General features: G+C 33.9%; 1 protein-coding gene across 1 annotated transcript in view; it reads left to right on the plus strand.

Moving 5' to 3' along the window:
* RYR2 (ryanodine receptor 2) overlaps positions 1 to 24176 on the plus strand; it is a 384696-nt gene that overhangs the window by 302068 nt on the left and 58452 nt on the right. Inside the window, exons 63-75 of the mRNA XM_066546800.1 lie at positions 1103 to 1163; positions 2846 to 3084; positions 5294 to 5375; positions 7419 to 7549; positions 9286 to 9606; positions 10973 to 11213; positions 11623 to 11710; positions 12767 to 12859; positions 13233 to 13403; positions 14380 to 14439; positions 18534 to 18668; positions 21857 to 21969; positions 22601 to 22697. Coding sequence (XP_066402897.1) covers positions 1103 to 1163; positions 2846 to 3084; positions 5294 to 5375; positions 7419 to 7549; positions 9286 to 9606; positions 10973 to 11213; positions 11623 to 11710; positions 12767 to 12859; positions 13233 to 13403; positions 14380 to 14439; positions 18534 to 18668; positions 21857 to 21969; positions 22601 to 22697 — 1832 coding nt within the window. The remainder of the gene's footprint in view (positions 1 to 1102; positions 1164 to 2845; positions 3085 to 5293; positions 5376 to 7418; positions 7550 to 9285; positions 9607 to 10972; positions 11214 to 11622; positions 11711 to 12766; positions 12860 to 13232; positions 13404 to 14379; positions 14440 to 18533; positions 18669 to 21856; positions 21970 to 22600; positions 22698 to 24176) is intronic.

Below are 24176 nucleotides of genomic sequence, written 5' to 3' on the forward strand. Positions count from 1 at the left end.
AAAAAAGGTGAGGCTGCCTGGCTGAGGCAGCTGTGGAAGTTGTGCTCCAGGTTTTTTAATCTGCTGTGGATGAACACCACAACAGTATTTCCTAATTTTGGTAGCATAGAACAACTTTTTCAGTGCTGCAATGAACCTCCCACACCTTTCTTGCACTTTATCTTTTAAAATCTCTACTTCACTGAAGCAATTACTAATTTTACTTGAATGTTTGCTTGTATTTTTAAGAAATAACCAGCAGTGAGAAAATACAGTATGCAGACAGAAGTATTTTCAGAAGTCTTTCTTAAACATTTGATTTGTTTCTACTTTTTTTTTAATAAAGAAAATTTAAAGAAAAGCAAGAAAAGGCAGTTTTATTTTTGCATAATTTTGTTTCAAAAAGTAAATTTTAAAATAGGCTGTGGTTTAAATTTGTATAGCATACATCTGTTCTGGATTTAAAAAGTGATCTTAGAGGAAAGAGGCTTCTACATGGCAGCATTTTGGGAAGTACATATGTAGATATGTATAGAAGGCTTCTTGTATGTATGTCCTCTTTTTAAATGGGAAAAATAATTATAGAATATGTGTATTATTTCAGGGACTGTTATTTATGTGGACCCAATTAAGCTATAAATATCTGTAAGCTATGGGGTACACCAGGGAATGGACTTTTTTAATGACATTTTTTATAAGTGTTCTCTTCCTGCAATAGCAGGAAGTTGCAATAGCAACTTGGAAAGTTAATAGCTTTTATGTTACTGAGAGGGGGAAGATAAATAATCAGATAAACTTGAATTAATTAAAGCAAAACTTAGAGAAATCAAATGGAAACCAGAAAATATGCTGCAGCTCTAATTAACCCCACATTTAAGTACTTCCATCTTGACTGCCTCAGCTATTTTATGAGATGCTTTCCTGCCTCTAGTTACTGCATTTGTGTAAACAAGGCTAAGACAAAAAACTGCATGTTCTTTAACATGAAATGATGCAGAAGTTCAGTTGCTCTTCTACTATGTCATTTATTCTTTCATTAAATCCAAGGGTACAGTTAGGAGTGTGTCAATAAGCTATGTGCTATGCTCAGCTTAATTGGTGGATAATTTTCCTCCCTCTCTAGGAAACGATGCAACATCAATAGTCAACTGTCTTCACATACTGGGACAGACCTTGGATGCAAGGTAACACTGATTGTATTTTCTAAAGTACAAGGAAAATCACTGAAGAAAGTAATGTGCAGTTACATTTGGTCTACCTGTGTAAGGCGACAGAATTTCAACACTTGAGAAGTTACAGTGCTGAAAAGAATTCCCATTGCAAAACAGGGCATTTACTAGGATTTGACAGGATAGTATTTGTAGGTTACACTTTAAATTTCATTATGGATCAGTGCTGTCCAGAAACTTCTGACTGTTAGTTTATGTGGTTTTAATCATGTGACTTTCTCAGAACCAAAATAAATTTAGAAATAGTTTATTATTTTCCTTACCCTGTTTAATAAAAAAATTCAGGAGTTAAATGCACAGTAAATATGTCTCAAGGAGTGGTTTTTTTTGCAAATTAATTCAGGTTCTAATTTGAAAAAAACCCAAATCCTTTGCCTGAAGTCAGTGCTACTTTTATGTTGAATTGAGCCGCTTGAGCTATTATTGTGAGGTTTGTGATGAGACAGCATTGATATATTGGAGAGTAATGTGTTGCTTTTCATTTGCTGTAAAGTCAGCCATCTCTGCTGAGAGCTGGTTTTTAGATTTTTGCATTTTTAAACAAAATATGATAGCTTAAACTGCCTCCATGGAAACTTTAAGGAAAATTTTTTCACTTTGCATAAAGTCTCAAAACAATTGTCTGTATTATGTGCATATAGTTGTCTTTCTCAATATCTTTGCAGTTGCTTTTATGGAAAAGTTTTATATTCCATTTGCTAGGGGGTAGAGTCATGATCATGGCCATTAATATGGCTCAGCTCTTGCATGGTATGCCTTTAGTTTGCAATATCTTGGGTTTTTTGTCTTAAATTATCTATGGTCCATGCAATCACACAGACAGAATACAGACACAAGTGAAGGTCACTAATTCAGCTCTTGGTAGAGATGTGAAAATAGCTCCAAATAGAGATTAAGGAATTAATGGATGTAACATGGAAGTTTAAAGATAGTGCTCTTGAAACTGTACATATCCACTCTTTAAAATAAAAAATCAGACTAAAAGAACTGGGCTGATACTGAATTTACAAAAGAGCATCACCTAAATTTATTTCACACATGCCTAAAGAGATACTTTCTTTAAACAAAGGATCTTTGTAATTGAGCTAGTTAAATCATATAATAATTCTCTTGGTTTGCATCTTCATATTGTTGATTATGGTGCTATAGTTACATAATAAATGCATTTATTGATTTATTGATTTGATTTTAACAGATGTGGTTGTTTTTACTCATTCCTTTCTCATGCCGTTGTTCTGGAGATAGAAATGTTACTGCTTTAATTAGGAAGATTTTCTAACTTCAATCTGAGACAATTCTTCTCTTTCTAGAGTCAGAAATCACAGACTTACTAATTCTTATTTTTGTTATGTAGTTTTTGGGTTTTTTCCTCTCTGAAGGCAAATGAATCACTTTATAAATTCTGAAAGACCATTTTCTTGGCAGGAAAACAGATAAAGTATCCTTGTGTTCTGCAGGATACCTGTGAATCTTGCTTTCAGTCAGTTATTCTGCTCTGAGGAGATTTTACAATGTCAAAAGATGAAATATTTTTCTTTGGATCTCAGTTATCTATTTCATATAATCCAAGGCTAAGCTTTCTTCCATGCTTGTATGACATAATATTCCTTTTCATTCTTTTTGCATGATATAAACAGGACTGTGATGAAAACTGGTCTGGAATCTGTTAGGATGGCATTGAGAGCATTTTTGGACAATGCTGCTGAGGATCTGGAGAAAACGATGGAAAATCTTAAGCAAGGCCAGTTTACACACAGCAGAAACCAGCCAAAAGGAGTTACACAAATCATTAATTATACCACAGTTGCTCTCCTGCCAGTGCTATCTTCATTATTTGAGCATATTGGACAGCACCAGTTTGGGGAAGATTTGATACGTATGTATCGTACTATCATATATATGTATGCAGAATGTCCGTGCCATTAAAATATCTATAGTGTCATGCAGTAAGCGTTACTAGCTGCTCAATTCTATTAAAGAAGGACAAATCCTATGTCATTTTGGCAAAATTTTTATTGATTTAATCAAACATTTGCAGCAATTGACCAAAAACAGTCTGCAGGTTTTAGTGGACTCTGAATAAATATTGAAGCAGATGTGTCCATGATTACAAAGTCAGAAGGATCAATTTTGTTTATAACTTTATCATAGATTTACTGTGGCTTTCTTCACATGTGAGAATTCACTTTGTGTACGTTACTTTGTCTTTACTCCATCTATAAATACTACAAGAATGGTGTTGCAACATCATACATGCACCTCAGTTCAGTTTAGAGGGAATCTGGGTGGCTTCTTAAATTCTGAAAATTCTAGGGAAAAGGGAGAAGTGGAAGGAGACCCTGAAGAATTCAGACACCAGAGAAGGGAATGTATATGAAAGTGTGGATATTGGATTTCTGTAAAGGTTCTGATTATAGTGGATTCAATGGTCCTTTATTCTCCCAAACCCAAAATTTTGCAGCCAAAATTTTGCAGACTTTGCAGCCTGCACACAAAAATTGCATTTTATATATTTCAGGAACTCACAGAAGTATTAGTGTCCAGATGGCACTAAAGGGGGAAATCCTACCCTCCATAGCTAACTCTGAGACTCAGTTATGAAAATCCATGAGAAGTACTTGGAGGAAAAGAATACTGAGCTCCATTTTTTTTTCCTTTTAAAATCTCTAAAAAGTATTATTTAAAGTAGCCCTAAAAGAACTGTTCAAAAATTTGGAGTTGAATTCTTGGATCTGAAAGTAATGAGATGTAAACTTCCACTTATTTTATTAAACTATTTCTGTAAAATTCCAGAGACTTTGATGGTATCCAGAAAAAGTAGTTGGTTCATCATAAACCACTTTTCCAATCATCAGCATGTTCATGCCTTGTATAATTTTTGGTCTCTGGTATCCCATGTTTTGGAATTTAATATTTAGCTTTGAATGCTTTATCACTTAAGTTGGTGTTCTTAATCTGCTATTCTACATACATCAGACTGGTGTAAACCACCAAATTTAGAATTCGTGAACTGGGAAAGAAGAATTATTTAAAATTGGGCCTATTTATTGTGTCTAGAGCATAGAAGAAAGACTAATTTTTCTTACACACAACTTCTCTTTACATTTTGTTAAGAGTAAGATTTATCTTATTTGTACAAGCGTCTTGACCTGGTGCTTGTACCTGAGAGTACTGGTTAGAGTATACTCCATGGGTGGGTCATGTACAAGGATGGGTCAATCTACCTGAGGTTGCTATTATGATGTAAAAAACACTGAACTCTGAGATGATCTGAACTCAAATCACAGTACAATAAAGGGCTGGACTTGTAGTTTGATACAGTATCTTGTAGGCTCTCCCAGCCCATGCCGTCTTTCCCTGTTTTACTCACAATATTTCATTAATTTCATGTTGAGGGATGAAATTAGCACTGTAGGAGAGACTACAAAAGATATCTATGGCAAGAATCTATGGGAGTGTTGTCCTTCTTGATTGTACTTACACTGTTGTTACACCGTTACTGCAGAGTGCACTACAAAAGCATTTTTTCAAATAGTTTTTAAGGTTACTCTTACAGTTTTATGACTGAATTACTTGATAATTTTAAAACATCTTTTGGTGAAGTATTCATATGGAATAAATAATTAATTATTGTTTTTAATCCTTTGTAAGTTTAAAGTGTAAATTAAGTACATGCTATTATCTGCTATGCGTGCCTAAATGAAAAAAAAATTATAAACTGTTATTAAAATAATTAAATATCTGTTTAACAGGATTGCCTTTATTTTGCACAGTGGTATTCTGTTTGTAAAGGTGTCATGTGTGAGCAGTTGGTATGCCATTAATTTAATAAAATTAATGTACTAGTGAAATAGGTTTACTATTTTATGTATTAACATGATATTTAAGTAAATGGAAATTTCGAGTAAAAAGTCTAGCACTTGGACATCCAAAGACTTTGTATTTAGTGGGTAATTGCTGTGGATTGCCTTTGTTAGCTTAATATTTTTAATTCCGTTATTGTCTGAAATAATTTATTTTAATTCTTTGGGAACGTATTGCAAAGAAAAATCTCTTTGTAAATATAGTTTTCTTCTTCTCTTTAGTGGAAGATGTTCAGGTCTCTTGTTACAGAATATTGGCCAGTTTATATGCTCTGGGAACTAGCAAGAGTATCTATGTTGAGAGGTAAGCAGGAAAATAATTCTTCTGTTTTTAATATTTGCATTTATATTTAGCATTATGAATTTTTAGTTCAGAAATTAATATAGAAGAGTATTATTGGAAAGATATCTTGAAAGAAAATATAGATGTGCTCAGATGTTAAGTGGAAAGCAGATGCATTTACTATAATATGTTTGAAATATTGCATTATTTGTTTTTCAAAATACTTTTCCTAATTAAAATAAAAATTTAAAATTATCTGACTTTATAATGAAGAGCACTTGATTTGAGGGTTAACTAAGGTATTGTAAAATTATGTCATTCAGCTCAGGAGTTGTTATATTCTTCCTTCTATAATGTTTAATTGTGATGTATATTTTTTTCTCATTACCCTAAATTTAATTTTGTCCCTTGTAAAACACTATATGTTTTCTAGCTGTTACCCAGGTAAATGAGGCATTGCAATTGCTGTTTTATATATCTCTGTATCTGCTAACCGCCTTTCAAGTTACATTTGGTCATTGTAAGCCATGTTTGATCATAAAATAGAGACACCTAGAAATATTCAATTTTTAAAACAGAAGAGTTGCACTGCAGTGACTAACACTGTTCTGAAGGCAGCTAAACAGAATGCATTCATTTCAGATATTGGCAGCAGTAGTCTAGGAAGTTCAGTGTCTAGGAAGTAACACTCTTGAGCAGATCAACCTGTACATAACTCTAGAGCAGCCCTATGACATACCCTTGCTTACTTGGTGGTGGTATCACAGGCAACAGTATGAAAAATTTTTGGGACCAAAATTTAAGTAAAGAAACCCCCCAAATATGTGGAAAATCAAGGTCTCCTTGATTTCATTAAGGACATAAAATTAATTTATTTTCCTGTTCGGCAAATAAAGGATATAGGATTTCTTTTGAAGACAAAGTATATCAGTATAACCAATAATTTTTGTGTGATTGTCTGCCACCAAAATCAAACAGCACATGCTGTTCTGAGGTGTGTGTGATGGATGTATGTTTTGCTTATGAAGACTTAATGAAAAGGGGGAAAAAAGGAAGGAGAAAACAGTATGAGTGATAATGGGAATGAAGTAAGATTTAACAAAATCAAGTTTAATGAGTTAGATCTAGAAAGAATAAAATCTTCAAGACTGAGATAAACTATAGACCAAGGATGAACCTTGTTAAATCACAAGGTCAGTTTTGAGGTATTTTTTCCTTTTAACTTGAAAGTTCATGGTTCTCCTGAATTCAAATTCTCTTGAATTTCTGTCACATCTGTGATTTGGTCTCAGCTAGGGATTTCTCACCTTTCTAAATTCTGCTGTGATCAATTAAACTGAAAATTAGAAAGACTATATAGCTGTCATGTGAAGAACCCAAGTGAAGTGATGGGGAGAGCATCACTTATTTCTTCCTAGAAGCAGGCTTTTTAAAATTTTGACACACAAAGAATTTTGATTATCAAATAAATGTCATATAGTTGAAGATATTAAAGCAATGGCTTTGTGATAAAATTTCAGAGCTCTTGATCATTAGAAACAATTTTCCACTAACAGAAGAACTTGACTTTCATACTAGACTAAGCATAAAAGTGATTATCATTATTTCTTAGAAAAGTGAAATATCACTTAGATAAAATGATAGTTGATTTTGTTCTCTTGTTCTATCCAGTGGCTTTTTCTTAATACTAGGAATTATACAGTCAGTAAAGTTGACAGGAAAGTAATAGAACAGAAGGCACTTTTATAATTACTTTGGTTTCCCCTGTATATTTTTCATTTTCTATAAGCTGTGTAGGCCACCTTTGAGATTTTATGTCTTTACATATCATTCATATATTAGCAGAGGGTTGCTAGACTTCTCTTCCAAGTACATGTCCTTGTGTTGATGATCCCAGTAATGTCATGGCTTCTCTTTGAAATGCATTGATCTCAGAACACAACCCCAAGGTGTGGTCAGTCAGTACTTAACAGCTGACTCCACTGCTGGTCCCTTCCAACCTTACCCATTCTGTGGCTCTGTGATCAAAGATGTGTGTCACTAATGGTGTTTGTCAATTCACAGGCAACGATCAGCACTAGGAGAGTGCTTGGCTGCTTTCTCAGGGGCATTTCCAGTGGCTTTTTTGGAAACTCATTTGAACAAACATAATATCTACTCAATCTACAATACCAAGAATGCAAGAGATAGAGCAGGTATTTCCAGAAACTGACATCATGATTATGAAACCATGATTTCACTATAAATGCTGCTTGCCTTAAGATGTGTGATTTTGCATACATTTTATAATGCAAGAATTTTCTTGTAATTTCATGGATTAATTTATTTTCTAAATCTTTCTTTCTAAATCAATTTTCTAATCAATTTCTTTTCTCAATCTGGTAAAACTGATCATTATATGTTCCTAATGCTACTGATATGTTAATTTTGAGATACCATTCTCAAAATACCATTTTGGAATTTAATTAATGAAGAGACTGCACATTTTTAGTACCTCAGATATTCTATATTTGATCATAAAATTAAGCATTCTTGTCAGGAGCTTTGGTTCCTCAGTTTACATAAACAGTTTTGGGTCCCTAAAACATGCTTGCAACTGAAGGAAAATAGCTTTGCTATATTAATTACATATTATGCCCTTATAAATTAAAAAAATAGCAGACTAGTATGTAGATTGGTTGTAATTTTGTTTGACATAAAGGGCAGTACAGATATTTTACAGTGACATTATGTATGTTTAATTTACATATATCTTTTTATTCCATTCTTGATGTTTCATATGCTGCAACATGATTGTTGAATAAGGTCACATGCACAAATTGTTCCTGAAATAAATAGAAGTTGCAGTAGAACTTCACCAGCTCTGCATATATGCTGAGTCTGTATCATACTACAGACACACAGAGATGACAGTGTATGTTTGTGTAAGATGTCAGTTTATAATGGCAATAATTTTATAACTTCACCTTTATTTTTAAAAAAAAGGGAGCATAACTGATTTTTTCTCCAAGGAGCTCTATTATCCAAACTTTAAAATATCAAAAATTATGCATGCTTACTATATACATATAAAGTCCACTCTACTGTCATGACTTTTAACAGAAATTTGAATGTTTTTTCCAAATTTCATAATCTTTAAGGAGGCTATGTGATGTCAGTGTAAAATATATTTGCTCTAAATAGGAGAAGATACTGCTTGGCAAAAACAACAACAAGGAGTTGTGGGATGCTGGTAGAGACACTTGTATTCACAAGTTGCAGGCTAAATTTTTGCTCTTTAGATACCTGTGTATGTCATGGTATGTGTCTGTATGTTAAACATGCAGGAGCTACAGATTGTGCTCGCAGAGATTTTTTTTGTAGATGAAAGAAACTGCCTCAAAAATCAAGGCAACTGCAGTGCCTTTTCAGAGGAAGGAACTAAAAATTCAAATGAATTCAAAAGTAAACATTTACAATCACATATTCATCTCTAGAATCAGTTTCTCAAATCTGCTCAATTTGTTAGGATAGGTAATGGTTTCTGTTTGTTCTATTAGAATTCCAGGTCTCATCTGATGTATTCTTGAGAGATATTTCATTGTATCAATTTGTTTTCTCAACAGCAAAACTTACACGGGAAGGGATTTTGAAATTTAAGGTTTATTTTTTATATAGAAAATTGCATCTGATTTCTGTGAATTCATTCCACAATATTTACATTGTTGAAGGTTTCATATAGAAATTTTAATTACAGAACTGTTAATATAAACAGTTTATTGCTCAACAGTATGAAAGAATGTGTTTTTTATTGTTGTGTTGGGTATGTTTCCTTTGTATCACAAGGATGCAAATGTAAACAGAAAAGAGAAGTTGTATTGAATAGCAGCTGACGAGAATTGTTCTCCTTTTATGACCTGGTTTATTGACATTTGATTTTTTTTTTCAACAGTTCTCAATCTGCCAACTAGTGTAGAAGAGGTTTGCCCAAACATTCCTTCCTTGATGAAGCTGATGGAAGAAATAGTGGAACTGGCAGAATCCGGTATTCGTTACACACAAATGCCACATATCATGGAAGTCATACTGCCTATGCTGTGTAGTTACATGTCACACTGGTGGGAGCATGGGCCTGAGAACAATCCTGACAAGGCTGAAATGTGTTGCACAGCCTTGACGTCAGAGCACATGAACACTCTGTTGGGTAACATATTGAAAATCATCTATAACAACCTTGGTATTGATGAAGGAGCCTGGATGAAGAGGCTAGCAGGTAAGATGTGAAAATAAATCAACTATCAAACAAATGTGTGTGTATATTCAGAATGTATATACACACAGAGAGACTCTGAATCTCTCTGTATTTACCCTTTTAAAGCTGGAATAGAAGAACACTCATATTTTTACATTTTTAAACAATACAGATCTGGATGAACCAGAAATACCAAGTATAAAGAAAAAGCAGTGTAAGCAGTGTGTTTTAATCTCTCTATAAGTAATGTAGGAAGTACCTTAGAACATTTCTTTTTCCATAGAATATACACATGTACCTTTTGCAGTAAATTAAATTCAAGGACTATAGTATTTTAGCCCCATTTTCATTACATAGCAAATTTTCATTTGCAGGCATTATACAGTTCCTTGCTGTTCTGTATGAGTGCTGGATCCTTAAAACCTGGGTTTGAAGGCATATATCTAACATATATTCATTACAAAGAAATGTTGAAATTCTCATGTCATTTTAGTAATAGTTACATTGACTATCATCTCGTGAACACTTGAAATTAATTTTAAAACACTTTAATTCTCAGTGTTACAATCTCTGAGGAAAAGTCACTTCAGTGGTGTAGATTCAATTTTTCAATTAGACTTTCTTATGACTTTCCAGTATTTACTGTACTAGTAATTTTATTCATGGCAGCATTCAGAATGCCTAGTGTTTTGAGAGTTAGCAATGTAATGCACTCTAAGAATAGATAGCAACTGCCTAAAATTCTATGTAATTTAATCAGTGTGTTACAAATGGTTTAGTACCAATGGGCCCAGTTGAAGTGCTAATTTACATAACTGCTATTATGAGTAGATTTTTAAAAAGCTTGTACTGACAAGTCTGAAATGAATCAATTGAATCACTCCCATTTGTGTCTACATACAAGACTTAGTGTGCAGAAGAAATACAGGCAAGATGTTTCCATGGGTTTTCAAATAACCAGAGCATGCTTTCCAGCTCCCCTTCGCTCAAGCAAGGTTCAAACCAGGAGCCAGCAGCTGAGAAAACTTGTGCATGCGCTATGTAGCTATATTTGTATCCATCCATACCATTAAACAACTTTGGCATTGCTCAATAAAACTATGCAGACAAATACCATGCTGACAGAATTCCAGTAAAGAGGTGTTTCAAGTTTTATGATTTTGCAGCCTTAGTCTGTGAGGTTGCAATTTCTGCCCTCAGACAAAGTGAATTGACTTTGTGAAATCCTGACCACATTTAATTCTTGGCAAAACTTCTGCTGATTTCAATGGGGGCAGGATTTGGCTCTGTAGCATAGAAGTAAGATTCAAGAAAGCAGGAAAAGGTAAAAGATTTTAGTTATATTTTGTGGCCAGGTATATATTATAATATTCATTGCCTTAAATAGTGTTTTCCCAGCCCATCATAAGTAAAGCGAAGCCACAGCTCTTAAAGACACACTTCCTTCCACTGATGGATAAACTAAAGAAAAAGGCAGCAGTGGTTGTATCGGATGAAGAACATCTAAGAGCAGAAGGCAGAGGTGACATGTCGGAGGCTGAACTGCTCATCCTAGATGAGTTCACCACTTTGGCACGGGACCTCTATGCCTTCTACCCTTTGTTGATTAGATTTGTGGACTATAACAGGTATGTGGAGAGGAATAGGTCAATGAATCTCATAAAACCTTCCTTTTTATTGATACCGCCTCTTGTCCCTTGATGTGCCTAGCACTGAATTAAAGTGGCTTTTACTCAGTCTGACAATCTTGCAGTTGCTCAAGCTAATGCTTTCTGACTTTTAGGAGGAGCTGGGGGCTTTTTGAGAAGAAAACAAAACAAAATTTCAGTCCAGATCTATTGGATTAGAATTAGGATTAATATTAAAGGTTTGTAAGGGTTTGAAATAGGACATCAAAAAGCCACAGCTACCAGAAAGGATTAAAAGCATATATTATTGGTTTTGTTGACTTGTATCCTTGTAAAATGTTGAGAAATTATTTCAAAGCATTAAGACAATGAGGATTATCCCCTTTTTCACCTTTTTACCAAATTTTAGGGCAAAATGGCTCAAAGAGCCCAATCCTGAAGCAGAAGAGTTGTTCCGCATGGTGGCTGAGGTTTTCATTTACTGGTCAAAATCTCATGTAAGTAATTCCTTTGTAAATACTTCTTTTTAATGAGGCTTCTTAATAGGTAGATCAGTTATTTAGTGGTTATATTTGTCAAACACATTTAATTACAAGTGAAACCGCAGATGGGAAGATATTAATGAGTCACATTTCTAATACTTTTGAAATGGCAGAGAAAATAAGAGAGTTGGATAGGTTTTTTGTAACATAGTAAATTGATTAAAGATATTTTTCTTACAGATTCTAGTTTGTTTGTTATGGGTTTGTTATTTGGGATTTGTTTTTAATGTGTTAAACTCATTGCATTTTGTATCCTTACCATTTTTTTCTTTTCAATTGTTTTAACCCCATAGCCTTTTTGTAGTCACACCTAGTAAGTACTGATACTTCTCAAGTAAAACCTGATTCAGTGAAAACTGGAGCACAAAGAATTAAAAACCCAAAAGAATCAAATTGCTTTAAGGCATTAGATCTTTGTATGGACTTTTGTCTATATGAAATTTCTTTATTTGCTATAGCTTCAATTGTCTCAAGTCTGGGGAACATGATACCTTATAGCTTCAGTACTTGTGCCTGAATTTGGCTGTAAGATTTATTGTAAACAACACTGTGCACAAAAAGTGATTACACTGTAGGTAGATACCAGATAATGAAATCACCTGTATATTCATAATTTCAGTATTTTATTTAAGTATTTTCTTGTGTACCTGAATATAGTGGAAGTTTATAATGGGGAAAAATGAATTATGAATTTATTAGTAAGGGAAAACCTGTACAATATTTTAATATTGAATTGGAGGAGGGGTGAGATTTTTATCATGTCTTTTTCATAGCTAGAGAAACATTACCTTCTCTCTAACATGGAGAAAATCCCCAAACATAGACTACCTGAGTTATGCAATGTAAATGAAGCTGAAATTCAAGGACATTGTTGATCACCTGTTAATTTTTACTGCCCTTGTCTTAACTTGTGGATTTTACAGATTTCTACTTAATTTGTACTTTTATTTAAGGTATGTTTAGATAGATGACTCATATAAATGCTTCTAACTGAGATTTGTATATTTTCAGAATTTCAAAAGGGAAGAGCAGAACTTTGTGGTACAAAATGAAATCAACAACATGTCTTTCCTTATCAGTGACACCAAATCTAAGATGTCTAAGGTAGCGTAATCATATTTTTCTCTTTGTGACGGGAAGGAGTCAGCAAGATTCCAGAGAAGCAGCTTTTATTGTTTAATTTTTTTGTTTGATTTTTTTTTGAGGGGAGGAGATTTGCTTTTGGTTTTGTTTTTTTTTTTTTTTTTTCTGGTGAAGAAATCTATTGAAAACACTGGGTTGAGATGCAAAAGGTAGACATTTGAGTAACACATTACAAAATATTGGCAATGTTAAAATGCCAGTTCCCCTGGATGAGGTCACACCTGTATAGGTAATAAGGAAATTGTCAAACCAGAGACAAGTGCAAAGTTGCTAGTAAAATTCTTTTATCTAATATTGGATTTGGTTTCTTTTTAATCTTTACTTTATTCTGCAGGCAGCAGTTTCTGACCAGGAAAGGAAGAAGATGAAGCGAAAAGGTGACCGCTACTCTATGCAGACCTCTCTCATTGTGGCAGCACTGAAGAGATTGCTTCCAATAGGCCTAAACATTTGTGCTCCTGGAGATCAAGAGCTAATTGCACTGGCCAAAAATCGTTTTAGCATGGTAGGTGCTCTTTTTGCACTTCTAAAAGTTAAAAATATTTACTAATCTAATTTTTTTAATGTTTCACCCTGTGCTAATTCTTACAGCTTGATGCAGAGATTCAAGATTATAATTCTGTTTTATAAGGGCACAGTGAGTGATTATGGTTTATATCTACATATTTTCCTCATGGCTTAAAACATTTCAATTTGAACATACTTATGATCAGTATGGATGTATTTCAGAATAATAGGATATGAACAGAGATAGCATTCAGTATTTGAACTAATTATTTCTTTCTCCTAATTTTTAATGCAAAATAGTGGTTTTTATATTTTTATGAAGCTTGAATTTAGTTGGAGTTGATCTCTAAAGTCTTTTCTAATCTGGTTGATTTTGTGACTCTCATAAAATTAAGAACTAGCTGTTTCCTAACTTCTGTGCCCAATATAACTAATTCTTTTTAATCACTCTCATGTGAATGAAAGAATTTCTGTAGGGATAGACTGTTTCAGAAGTGATTCTTTTGGGTATATACTCACAGTTCAATACTTTGATTTAAATTTTGAATATACTCCTTTTCTCAAGCTATAATACTTTATACACTCTAGGGGGTTATAGGATCATTGGACTGCTGAACTGAATCCTATAAAGGATGCTATGAAAGAGCTCTGCAAAAAAAAGAGAACTCAAATCATAAAAGGCTCTGTTCATGTTACTGACTTTATTTGGTCAAACTTTCTGTCTGTGTATGTTAGCAATTTGAAGTCAGGCTCGCATTTAGTGTGTTGCTGTGATCAGATATGTATGATGGCATCCAGTACTTGATCCTGCAAGCTTGGTTAAGAAAAGGTTTGTCTCTGATATATTTCTCAATCTTTCACATTGTCAGTTTCATTCATCATCTTATGAAGCCCAAGGTTGATATTTATATGAATCATAACGTTTCCTAATTACCTTCCATTCTTAATTTATATGATTTGTAATCTATTGGCAGAAAGACACTGAAGATGAAGTACGAGATGTCATCCGTAGTAATCTTCACCTTCAGGGCAAGGTAATCTATGTGCAGCTTTTAAATTTGATTTTTCTTCCTTTATATTCATTTGTCGGCGCTGTATAATGGCAACCTGCCTTGGTTTATTAGGATAACTTGTAGTCCCTTATTCTCTTCTGTCAAGTAACTTGTTAATATTAACTGTTAAATGTTAGGTTTTTAATGTGTGTTTATGTGCACTATATACAATGATATATGGCCCTTCAAATCTCTCTCCATTCACACCATTAATACAAAGTTGGAGATGGAAGGAAGTTCTATCACTGTTTAAACTGCACCTGCTGCTATTTGAGATAAAGTCTGCAAAATGCTCAAAGTTACTTAATATCAGCTTGAAGTGTGAATGAAAAGAAAGCTGCCATTTTGACATACTCTGTAAAGTGAAAAATCTCCAGTTTTCTCAGTTTGGTTCCTGCTTTTCAGCCCTGGGAAAATAAGGTATTTTGGGAAAAAGTATAGATTTCTGTTACTGAATTCCAATTAGTGCCAGGTGAATAGCTTTAGGGGAAAATCTTGAAATGGCCAGCATAATGGAACTGTTTTATTGATGCTTCAAATAAAGAAAAAGAAGCCAGAATATGGAAGTGTAAAAAAATTATGCATCTGTCTCTGCTACTGAAGAAAGATGGAATCGTACCAATGGATCTTGCTTTACTTAGGATTGTCCTCTACCTCCTCCCCCTTCCCCATCTTTTATTCACCTCAAGAGAAAACTGAACTACTGTTTTCTATGCTTATTAAAAGGTCACAAAAGAGTAAACCTGATTTGAAAATCTGGTGCTGTTTTTTCTGGACTGTTACTTAAGAATCATTCAGAAGTCTAGATTCCACTGCAATCAGTGCATGGCAGTAATAATTTTTTTTTGATGAGCTGGTAGTGGGATGGTTCTTCCTGAATAATATGTGAAGATTAATTTTCTTCCATCATATTTTCCATATGTCTCTGCCATGTTAACAACAAAAGTATTTAATCCAGTAGCTTTAAATTATAGAGTTTGCACATAGAAAAGTTTACTCAAAAGCAAAAGATTTGGTTAAATCCTAAAACCTTGAAATACTTATCCTTATATAGCAAATATTGTTATATACTGAGAAGCAGAAAACAAACAGGCAAGTACTAGGAAGAAAGCAGTGTTTCTGAAGATCTTAACGAGCAACAGTACTTAAACAATGTGAATGCCATGAACATAAAACCTTTGAACATGAGGTGATTTTGTGTATAAACTTCAATACTGTTTTCTTAGTGAAAGTGATAGATATTTCTGTTCTGGCTTTTTCAGTATGTTTACATTGTAATTTTGTGAGCCATGCAGTTACAAGTCTTGCCTGGGATGTTGGTGTTTAGCACTTACCCTCCTGTTTTAACTACTTCAGTTTCTGTTTTGTTTCTTCAGTGATATGTTCTGCTGTTAAGAAATTTCTGCCTGTTACTGCTTTGTTGCTGGAAGTCATGATACATCCTAATACCTTGGTCTGTGCTTTCTCTTCAGAAGCTTCCTATGCTTCAATTAAAAGTTTGCTCTTGTTAAGCAACTTACATCTTCTCTGTTTATACTACATGAGAATAAAATTTCTTTTAAATGTCTTAGATTGATGCAATTTCACAATGCCTTGATAATTAAGACAAAAGTAATTTTAGCTAAATCAAAATCCACACTGTTGGATTTTCCAATTGTAAACCTTTCATCAGTGACTGTAGAAGTTCCTATATTTGAATGAATTCCCAGTGGAAGATGAAAATCTGAAAGAGAACGACATAAAACATAGATAACAAAACTAAACTGCTGTTGTAGTTAGCTTTATTTTACAGCTGTTTACATATTGCTTTAATAACTTTTAAAAGCTCTGATTTAGACCTGCATGTGACAAGTAGTTAACTGCAGACAAAACTGTGATTTATCAGTGACACATTCTAGAGTTAACACTAAATGTGTGTAGCTAATTACTTGAAGTATAACGTCTAAAGTTAAATTCAGTAATTATGTACAAATTGCAATACAATTTATTCCATAATTCTCTGATGTTGTTAGGTTCAGTCACTATACAGTCAAGATGATGTTTCTTGTTACAAAAAATGATGCCATCATGCATAACTGCCCTTTTGTTGTCTAATTGAATCAGATATAATGGAATGAGGGCCAAATGGTCTTATAAATTGAAACTATTATTTTCTACTATGAATTAATATGTAACTTAGTTATAGTGGTGTTTGTGTAAAGTGGCTTTCAAAATATGGGAAAAATACTGCTTTTTGAAAGGCTGGTTTGCTTCCAACCATAGCAATATTCTTTCTTTAAATGGTGTTTTCTGTTAACCACTTCTTCTCACAGACACCTAACATTCTGTTGTTTACATTTAAGAGCTAAAATGTAATTTATCTAGATTCCTTTTTGGAGTACTACACTGTTAAAGAATCATCCTTCTGAATCTTTAGCTATTAATGTTATGGCGTCTATTTCATGCATTTGTCTACCTTTGTCTACATTTGTCTTCACCCTGTTTCTGTCTTTCCTTTCCTTGCATGCCTGCATGCTGTTACTCAGTACCAAGCCTTTTATTTCAAGAATTTGATGATGAAACTTGCATTCATTTTGACATGGATGAAGCTCAAGTCACCAAAATCTTCTTCCAGCCATTCTAATTCACACCTTGAAATGCCAACTACTCATGCCCTTAGAAAACTACCTATACAAAAAAGCTGTACCTTGATAGAATGTGAGGAGTCCTCAGATCAAAAGACATCTCCACCTGTGATTAAAAAGTCTTTTGTGGACTATCCATTCATGATGATCCAGTCAAATGCTCAAACAAAGACTGTGGATGTGCCAGTTGTTAAGAAATGGAAAAGCCGAAAGGTGGAAGAAATGCCTGCAAAATGTGGCTTTCTAGGTTGTAATAAACTATTAATGAACGACTGTGTAAGTTTTTAATCATTCCTGGAACTTGAGTAAACCTTATATCGTAATATGTTTTGAGGAGATGAATTAGCATTATTGTCTCAAGCACAAATTGAAATCTGGGTTCACAAAGAAATTTTAGACAAGTAAGTGTTGAGTTCAAGCCCTAGGGAAATCTGTAGGGTTAAGCCCCCTGAGTTCTCAAGCCATCTGGGCCAATGTGTCTGCAACAGCAGCTGCAGAATCAGGAATGATCACTTGCCACAGTTCTCAGTAAAATGGGTCATCAGTGTCATTGGCACGGTAAATGGTTGCAAAGTGTGTTGCATTAGTCTTGATTAGCAGAAGGACTGGGGAGACAAAACAAACCTAAAAGAAAACACCAGTTGTAAAACAGAGAATTACAAATTAATGAAGTAGAAAAAATTAAATGTAAAGGGAAAAACTTGGTAAAAACCGTTTTGCTTCTTAAAGTTCTTTATAATTTGTAGGCTGATAAGCAAATGCATCTGAATTTCAGTTTTCCAAAGTAACTTCTAATTTTTTAGCTAATAATCAGTAAAATGAGGATTTTCTAACAATTAAAGAAAAATTTTAAAATAGATGTAAATAATAGCAATACTACTAATTTCCATGACTGAAAACCAAGTAATCCCAACTAATAGAGCAACTCTTAGTGTTGTTTAATTTAATAATGGGAAAGGCAGTATACTACATTATGTCTGTGTACCTCATACTCGTTCCTTTTCCTCAAATACTATATTCATTGCTGGTGCCAGTGCTATTTGTTGACCAATGATTTTTTGCTATTTGTATGGTTATTAGTGTTTTAGTTCTGTGGGACAGATCACCCATAGAAACTGTGGATACATCATCTCTGGAAGTATTCAAGGCCGAGTTCGACATGACTTTGAGAAATCTGCTCTTGTGGAAGGTGTCCTTGTGTATGGCAGAGGGGTTGGAAGTAGATGGCCGTAAAGTTGCCTTCCAACCCAAAACACTTTGTTTTCCGGAAGCTCTTACAAAGCATTGCACAAATTAGTCTTGTTCTCACAGTGTAATGGATGCTGGATGGGTGATGTAAATGTGTAAATTAGCCATATAAAGTGTTTCAGTTTACCTTTGAAGCTGTTTCTCTACTAATTAAACTGTTTGGAACATCTTGCCTTGGTGACATGTGAAATCTTTCTCCTGCAGCTTGAGGATCCTGCCATTAGATGGCAGATGGCACTTTACAAAGATTTGCCAAACAGGACTGAAGATTCCTCAGATCCAGAGAAGACTGTGGAAAGGGTCCTTGATATAGCTAATGTGCTGTTTCACCTGGAACAGGTTAGACACATTTTACCAATTTCATTGCTTCTTAATCTAAATAAAATTATTCACACTTTTATTTGTACTTTCACCTGCTGTATTTAATGTTATAATCTTTTTTCTTTCTTTTGATAGCTACTGTTTACATGCTTAATCCTGTGTTTTGTAGTCCAGTATTATGGTCATATCTATCTTGCAGTGTATTTGCAGCAGCTCCAACAATTTGTTTGGCCAATATGGAAAACTCATATATTCCTTGCTGCATTCGAGAAACAGCAGAAGCAGGTTGGAGGAATTATTTTTTTCTGAAAAACTCGGTCAGAAACTTTAAGTTGCTTCAGAATCTGGCAAAAAACTCTGTTGTATTATTTAATGGTTTTTGCATTAATATATGAGCTTCTTATGTGGCCTGAACTGCAATAACTTTTACTTATATAATTTTGTTTTTTATTTTCTGTCCTTTCCATATTTTTTAAAATACGAAGTTTAAAAATCTCCTATATGAATACATCTTACAGGTCAAAGACTAGCTGATAAGTTATTTTTGTGACTTTTCTTTGAGTTATTCCCTATTATGCACTTAAGATTTATTATGTTTTTTTTCTTTTTAACATGTAGTGAAAAAACAGGACAATAACTTGAAGGTGTTCCTCATAGCAGACATGAATATATCTGGTTGCAGACCATACGTTACAAACTATCTTCATATAAATTTTACTTTTATTTTTTCCTTTTCAAAGAACATTTGAAAATTCAAGGTTCTCTTGCATTCTCATTAGATTAGTTGGTTTCGTTCAAAAAGTTTTCAGATCCAATGTCAAGAAGTTTCCTCACTGTCAGGAAGTCACTGGTTCAGTCAATAGGAACCCGAGAGATATGTGAATGTGCTCTTATACACGCTCTGCAGAAGGTGTGTTGATCTGAATATCTGTGTCCTGTCTGTTGCATCACACAACTCTTCTTCATATAGTTTGCCAGCTTTGATATGGATTTGCTGCAAGTTCAACAGCCTTACACAGTTTTGTAGAAGAGAATAAAGAGGAGTCACTAATTTTTACCTGTTGCTGAATATGCAGGGAGCAAGCAAAAAGGGATAGAAGTATGGAAGTAAATCCTTGTCAATCATGGTTTGCCTCTGAGAGAGAGCGAGAGAGGAGAATGGGTGCTGATTTGAAAGGATATAGGTTTGCTCTGAGGAAAGAAGACTAGAGAAAAGCTAGAAATATGAGGGGGAGGGAGGGAAAGGTTTTCTCTTCTACCTTGGTTTTATCAAAGTTGACTGAGATGATCCAGCAATAGTACAGAACAGGATGGATTCCCATCCAGATCAACATTAAAGATCAATACTTCTGATCAGACTTAAACAATGACTTGTTGACAAGTTTTCTGCCTTTTTTTTTTTTAATGGCTGCCTTGCACCTATTTCTCAGGAGCTTTTGTTACCTAAATGGGAAATCTCTTTAAAACTTAGTGAATATATGAGCACTGCATGTGTTTTTATGACAATCTTGAGTAATCCTTTGCTCTTTGTATACAAATACTCTGTTCTCCATCTATACTTTAATAGTTTTCTGTATTGCACTGGCAATGAATGCCCAGTCCATTCTTTGTGTTTTCTTTCCATGCAGACCTAATTTCTTTGTTTTTACTGTTTTCAGAAATCTGCTTGTGTAGGCCGAGGCTATTTCTTTTGGGAAAGTATTGAGGGTTTTATAATTGTTTGTGAAGATATTACTAATTACCTAACTTTCATATTTGGATTTGTCTGACTTTTAAATAGTAGTGCTGGCACTTGTTTTTGTGACTGTAAACATGTTTGCAGTGAATGTTTTTTGTCTTTCCTCTTAAAAAATATTTTTCTTTTCTATTTTACCTTTTATGAAGAACCTATTTAAGATTGCTCCTATTTAGTCTTACAAGTTTAATTCTATATTTCACTGAATGGCAGTGTTTTTGTCTGTTTAATTAAATGTTCATTGTTTAACTATTAATATTTTTTTGTATTTCACTAAACTTGATAACCAAATTTGGATTGAATTTTGAGTCTACATAAATATCAGAATTCTCACTGCATTTTTTCATATAATACTTGATTTTATTGCAAGGGAGAATTAGCAAGACTTTTGGGGTAGAAATGCTAACTTCCACTGGCTTCTTTTGATGCTGTTGGAACACAGAGCAGTGTAGTTGTTTGTAAAAGAAACAAACCACCCATAAAAAACCAAACAGCCCACTCCAAAGTTCAATTCCCCTTAACTCTACAATAGCTGCATAGGTTAAATCAAATTATATAATTTTTATGGAAGATGTGTGAAATAAGTCACAGAGACTAAATAGGCTGTGGGAAAGGAGTGATCTGTAGCACAGTCTGCAGTCATGGTTCCCAGTTATCCAGTCAGGTTATATACAGAAGTATGCAGGTGCTCTTCAGCACCACAGCAGTGATTTTCTTGGGATGGAAAAAAGAATTAAAGGTGGAAGAAGAAACCGTAAAGGCATAAAAGATAAAGATGGAGCACACCCTATTTCATCTCATGCTGCTGTAGAGCCAAGATGCAGAAAGAGAATATATTTTAAGACAGAGCTTTAGTTTTCTGTAATGTAGCTAAAGTATTTTGAAGTTTTGATGTACATTTGATGTACATTCTGTGTGTGCTACTTCACAGGAAAGATTTAGTCTTGAGTCTTTGTACTTGTCACTCTTTCCTGAAGTTACTTCCTTCCCATCATAACTGATTATGGTAAATATTACAAATAAAAGATTTTTTGTATCCATGAAAATTTCTTTAACAATATTGTCTGAGGCAATGTGAGAGTACAATTTACCTGTACATGTGTAAAGAGCTACACATAAAAGCTGGAATGAAAGAAGGCTCTTTGCATTGAAAGTTAAGGCTTCCTGAGAGATGGCCTTATTGATGATCGTGTGCTATATAAAAGATAGCAAAAGTAGAATGAAGTGAAAAAGAAGAATATCTACATCGTACCAAGAAAGGGAGATTTTTGCTTTAAGTTTATTTTCTAATTTCTGATTCTATGATTTGGCTGAATGCTTGAACTCTGTCTAGAACCCTTTTTCTGATCTATTCTTCTTCTGTTGCTTTTCTACTTGATTTATCTGTTAACTAACATTTTTACTAATATTACTGTTTCCTGACACTAGGGACATTGCCACATTATTTTTCCATGTGTATTTCATGTAACAGGTTGAGCATCCTCAGCGGTCCAAAAAAGCAGTGTGGCATAAGCTGCTGTCTAAACAGAGGAAAAGAGCAGTAGTGGCCTGCTTTAGAATGGCACCATTGTATAATCTGCCAAGGTAAGAGCTGTATTGTTCTTTCACAAATCCACTGCAGTTCATACAGAGCTATTTGGCAAGTTCAAAAGGAAAAAAAAAAAGAAAGCCAGTAATTGATAAACTTGATATTATAGCTTGTATATTGCTTTATTTATTAGGTTTAATTACTTTTCCCCATCTTCTGAAAAGAATAACAAAAAAATAAATTTTCAATTTCTAATTTCAAGTGTAATCCTCAGCTTTAAAAAATGCAATTATTTGAGCACAATCCAAAGTTATCCATTTCTGTTATCTTAATATTTGTATTAAAAATTATAAAAATATTTTATATATAAAGAACATGAAACTCACCAATGTGGTAATTTATTTTTATTTGTTGCATTTAAATTTCTTTACAGTTTTATTTATTATCTATTCCTAAATAATTATTACTATATTTTAGCAAGTTAGTGTGACACAGTTTTAAATAAAACATTTTAATGTAAATTTTCTTTTTAAATGGGTGCTGTGATAGGTTTTAGCATAGAACTTTTTCTTCCCTTTTAAATTATTATTGTAATGACTGGACAGTTGTTCAAGCTAAATGAAATTCATATTGGCCAAAACTTCTTTTTACAAGTTTACAGCTTTTGTTTTAAATGTTCCTTTTTAGACACCGAGCCGTCAATCTCTTTCTTCAAGGCTATGACAAATCTTGGATTGAAACAGAAGAACACTACTTTGAAGACAAACTGATAGAAGACTTAGCAGTACGTCTGGGTAAAAGGGTCATAGGAATGTATTATGGATTAACATTCTCCTTGTATAGTAATAATTATAAATCTCTGAAGTAGCTAAGAAATCACTTAAGCTCTCTCTACCCAAAGGGATGAGCTATAACCAAGTCACTTTGACAGCTTTTTAAAAATTACACATGATGGAGATTCCAAAATCCTCTCAGGCTCTTTGCTTCAGGGCTTCAATAACCTTTTATAAAGCTTTTTTTCCTAAATTACATCTCAATTGGTGTCATTCCCCTATCTCTTATCTTCTGCCCTGTGGAGAACTTGAACAACCTATTCCCTCCTGTTTTGCAGCTAACTTTTGTGTATTTGAGGACTACATAATCCACATTAAAGCCATTTAAGTCAAAAGGATAGAATATGAAACTAGAGGAATCTAGTCTTAGATCAGTCAGTTCCTTAGAACCTGTCAGAGTCTACTTCTTCACAGAAGAATCCTCTTGGCAGGGACATGAAGATTTTTCCCAGTAGTGAAGTGTTAGAGCCGTGTCTTTTGCCTTGCAAATACCTACAATGATTTCCATTTAAGTCTGGGGTCCTCATCCCTTTGCAATTGTCTCTCTGAAAGGTAGCTTTTTCACAGCTTGGGCAAGAAACTAGGAACTGATTCAGTCCCTGGGAGGTCCAACAGAACACTATCTGAAATAAGTCTTTTTATTGTAAGGGGAGCCTGCTCTCTGTAATAGAGAGAGGAAGAAAACCATAAAATTTCGATTAGCAAAAAAATTAATAGTCTGCTTTTACTGCTTAAAGCTTATGCTTAAAACCAGTCACCCAAGTTGTAAACAATTTTGAAAATTAGGATCGAAATAGTCAAAGGGAAATCAGCAGCAACGAGCTCAACACAGACAGACTTTGGAAGTTCAGTTTTGCCAGCACATGTGCAGAATTAATTCCTAGTGGCATCCTTATTTTACGAACAATATTATTCTTACTCTGAAAATACAAGAGACTTCTACAAATGTTTACTTTGTATACAGCCTTTTAAACTGATATCCTTATGTATCCCAACACAATGCAAGTGTTTTAAATAGTGCAGGTTCAGTCTCAAAAATAATTCTATTTTAGCAGTTGGGAGCATGAGTGTGCAGTGGAGCAACATAGGTCTCTGCACGTGTGCGTGTATGTGCAGGTGTGTGCATGTAAGGAAATAGCCCAGCATGGTAATTTGGCTTCACTGACATAAAGGATTATCTCCTTACCTCCATGATGAACCCATATATCTGCTAAGTTTATTAATAACTCCTTGCCAACCAGTAGCTTGAGTGAAAAACTTTCTCAGAGGACAGAAACAGACTGACCTGGCTTTTGTAATCATCCTTTATTTAAAAAAAGGAAAAAACCCTACAGTAATTCCCTTTTAACTCCTCAAACATATGGATTTGTGTGTTTCCATTGCTCTCTTCAGGAGACGTGTATTGCACCTTTCGTTAATAAGAGTGCACT

This window comes from Molothrus aeneus, chromosome 3 (genome assembly GCF_037042795.1).
Source record: "Molothrus aeneus isolate 106 chromosome 3, BPBGC_Maene_1.0, whole genome shotgun sequence".
Classification (NCBI taxonomy): Eukaryota; Metazoa; Chordata; class Aves; order Passeriformes; family Icteridae; genus Molothrus; species Molothrus aeneus.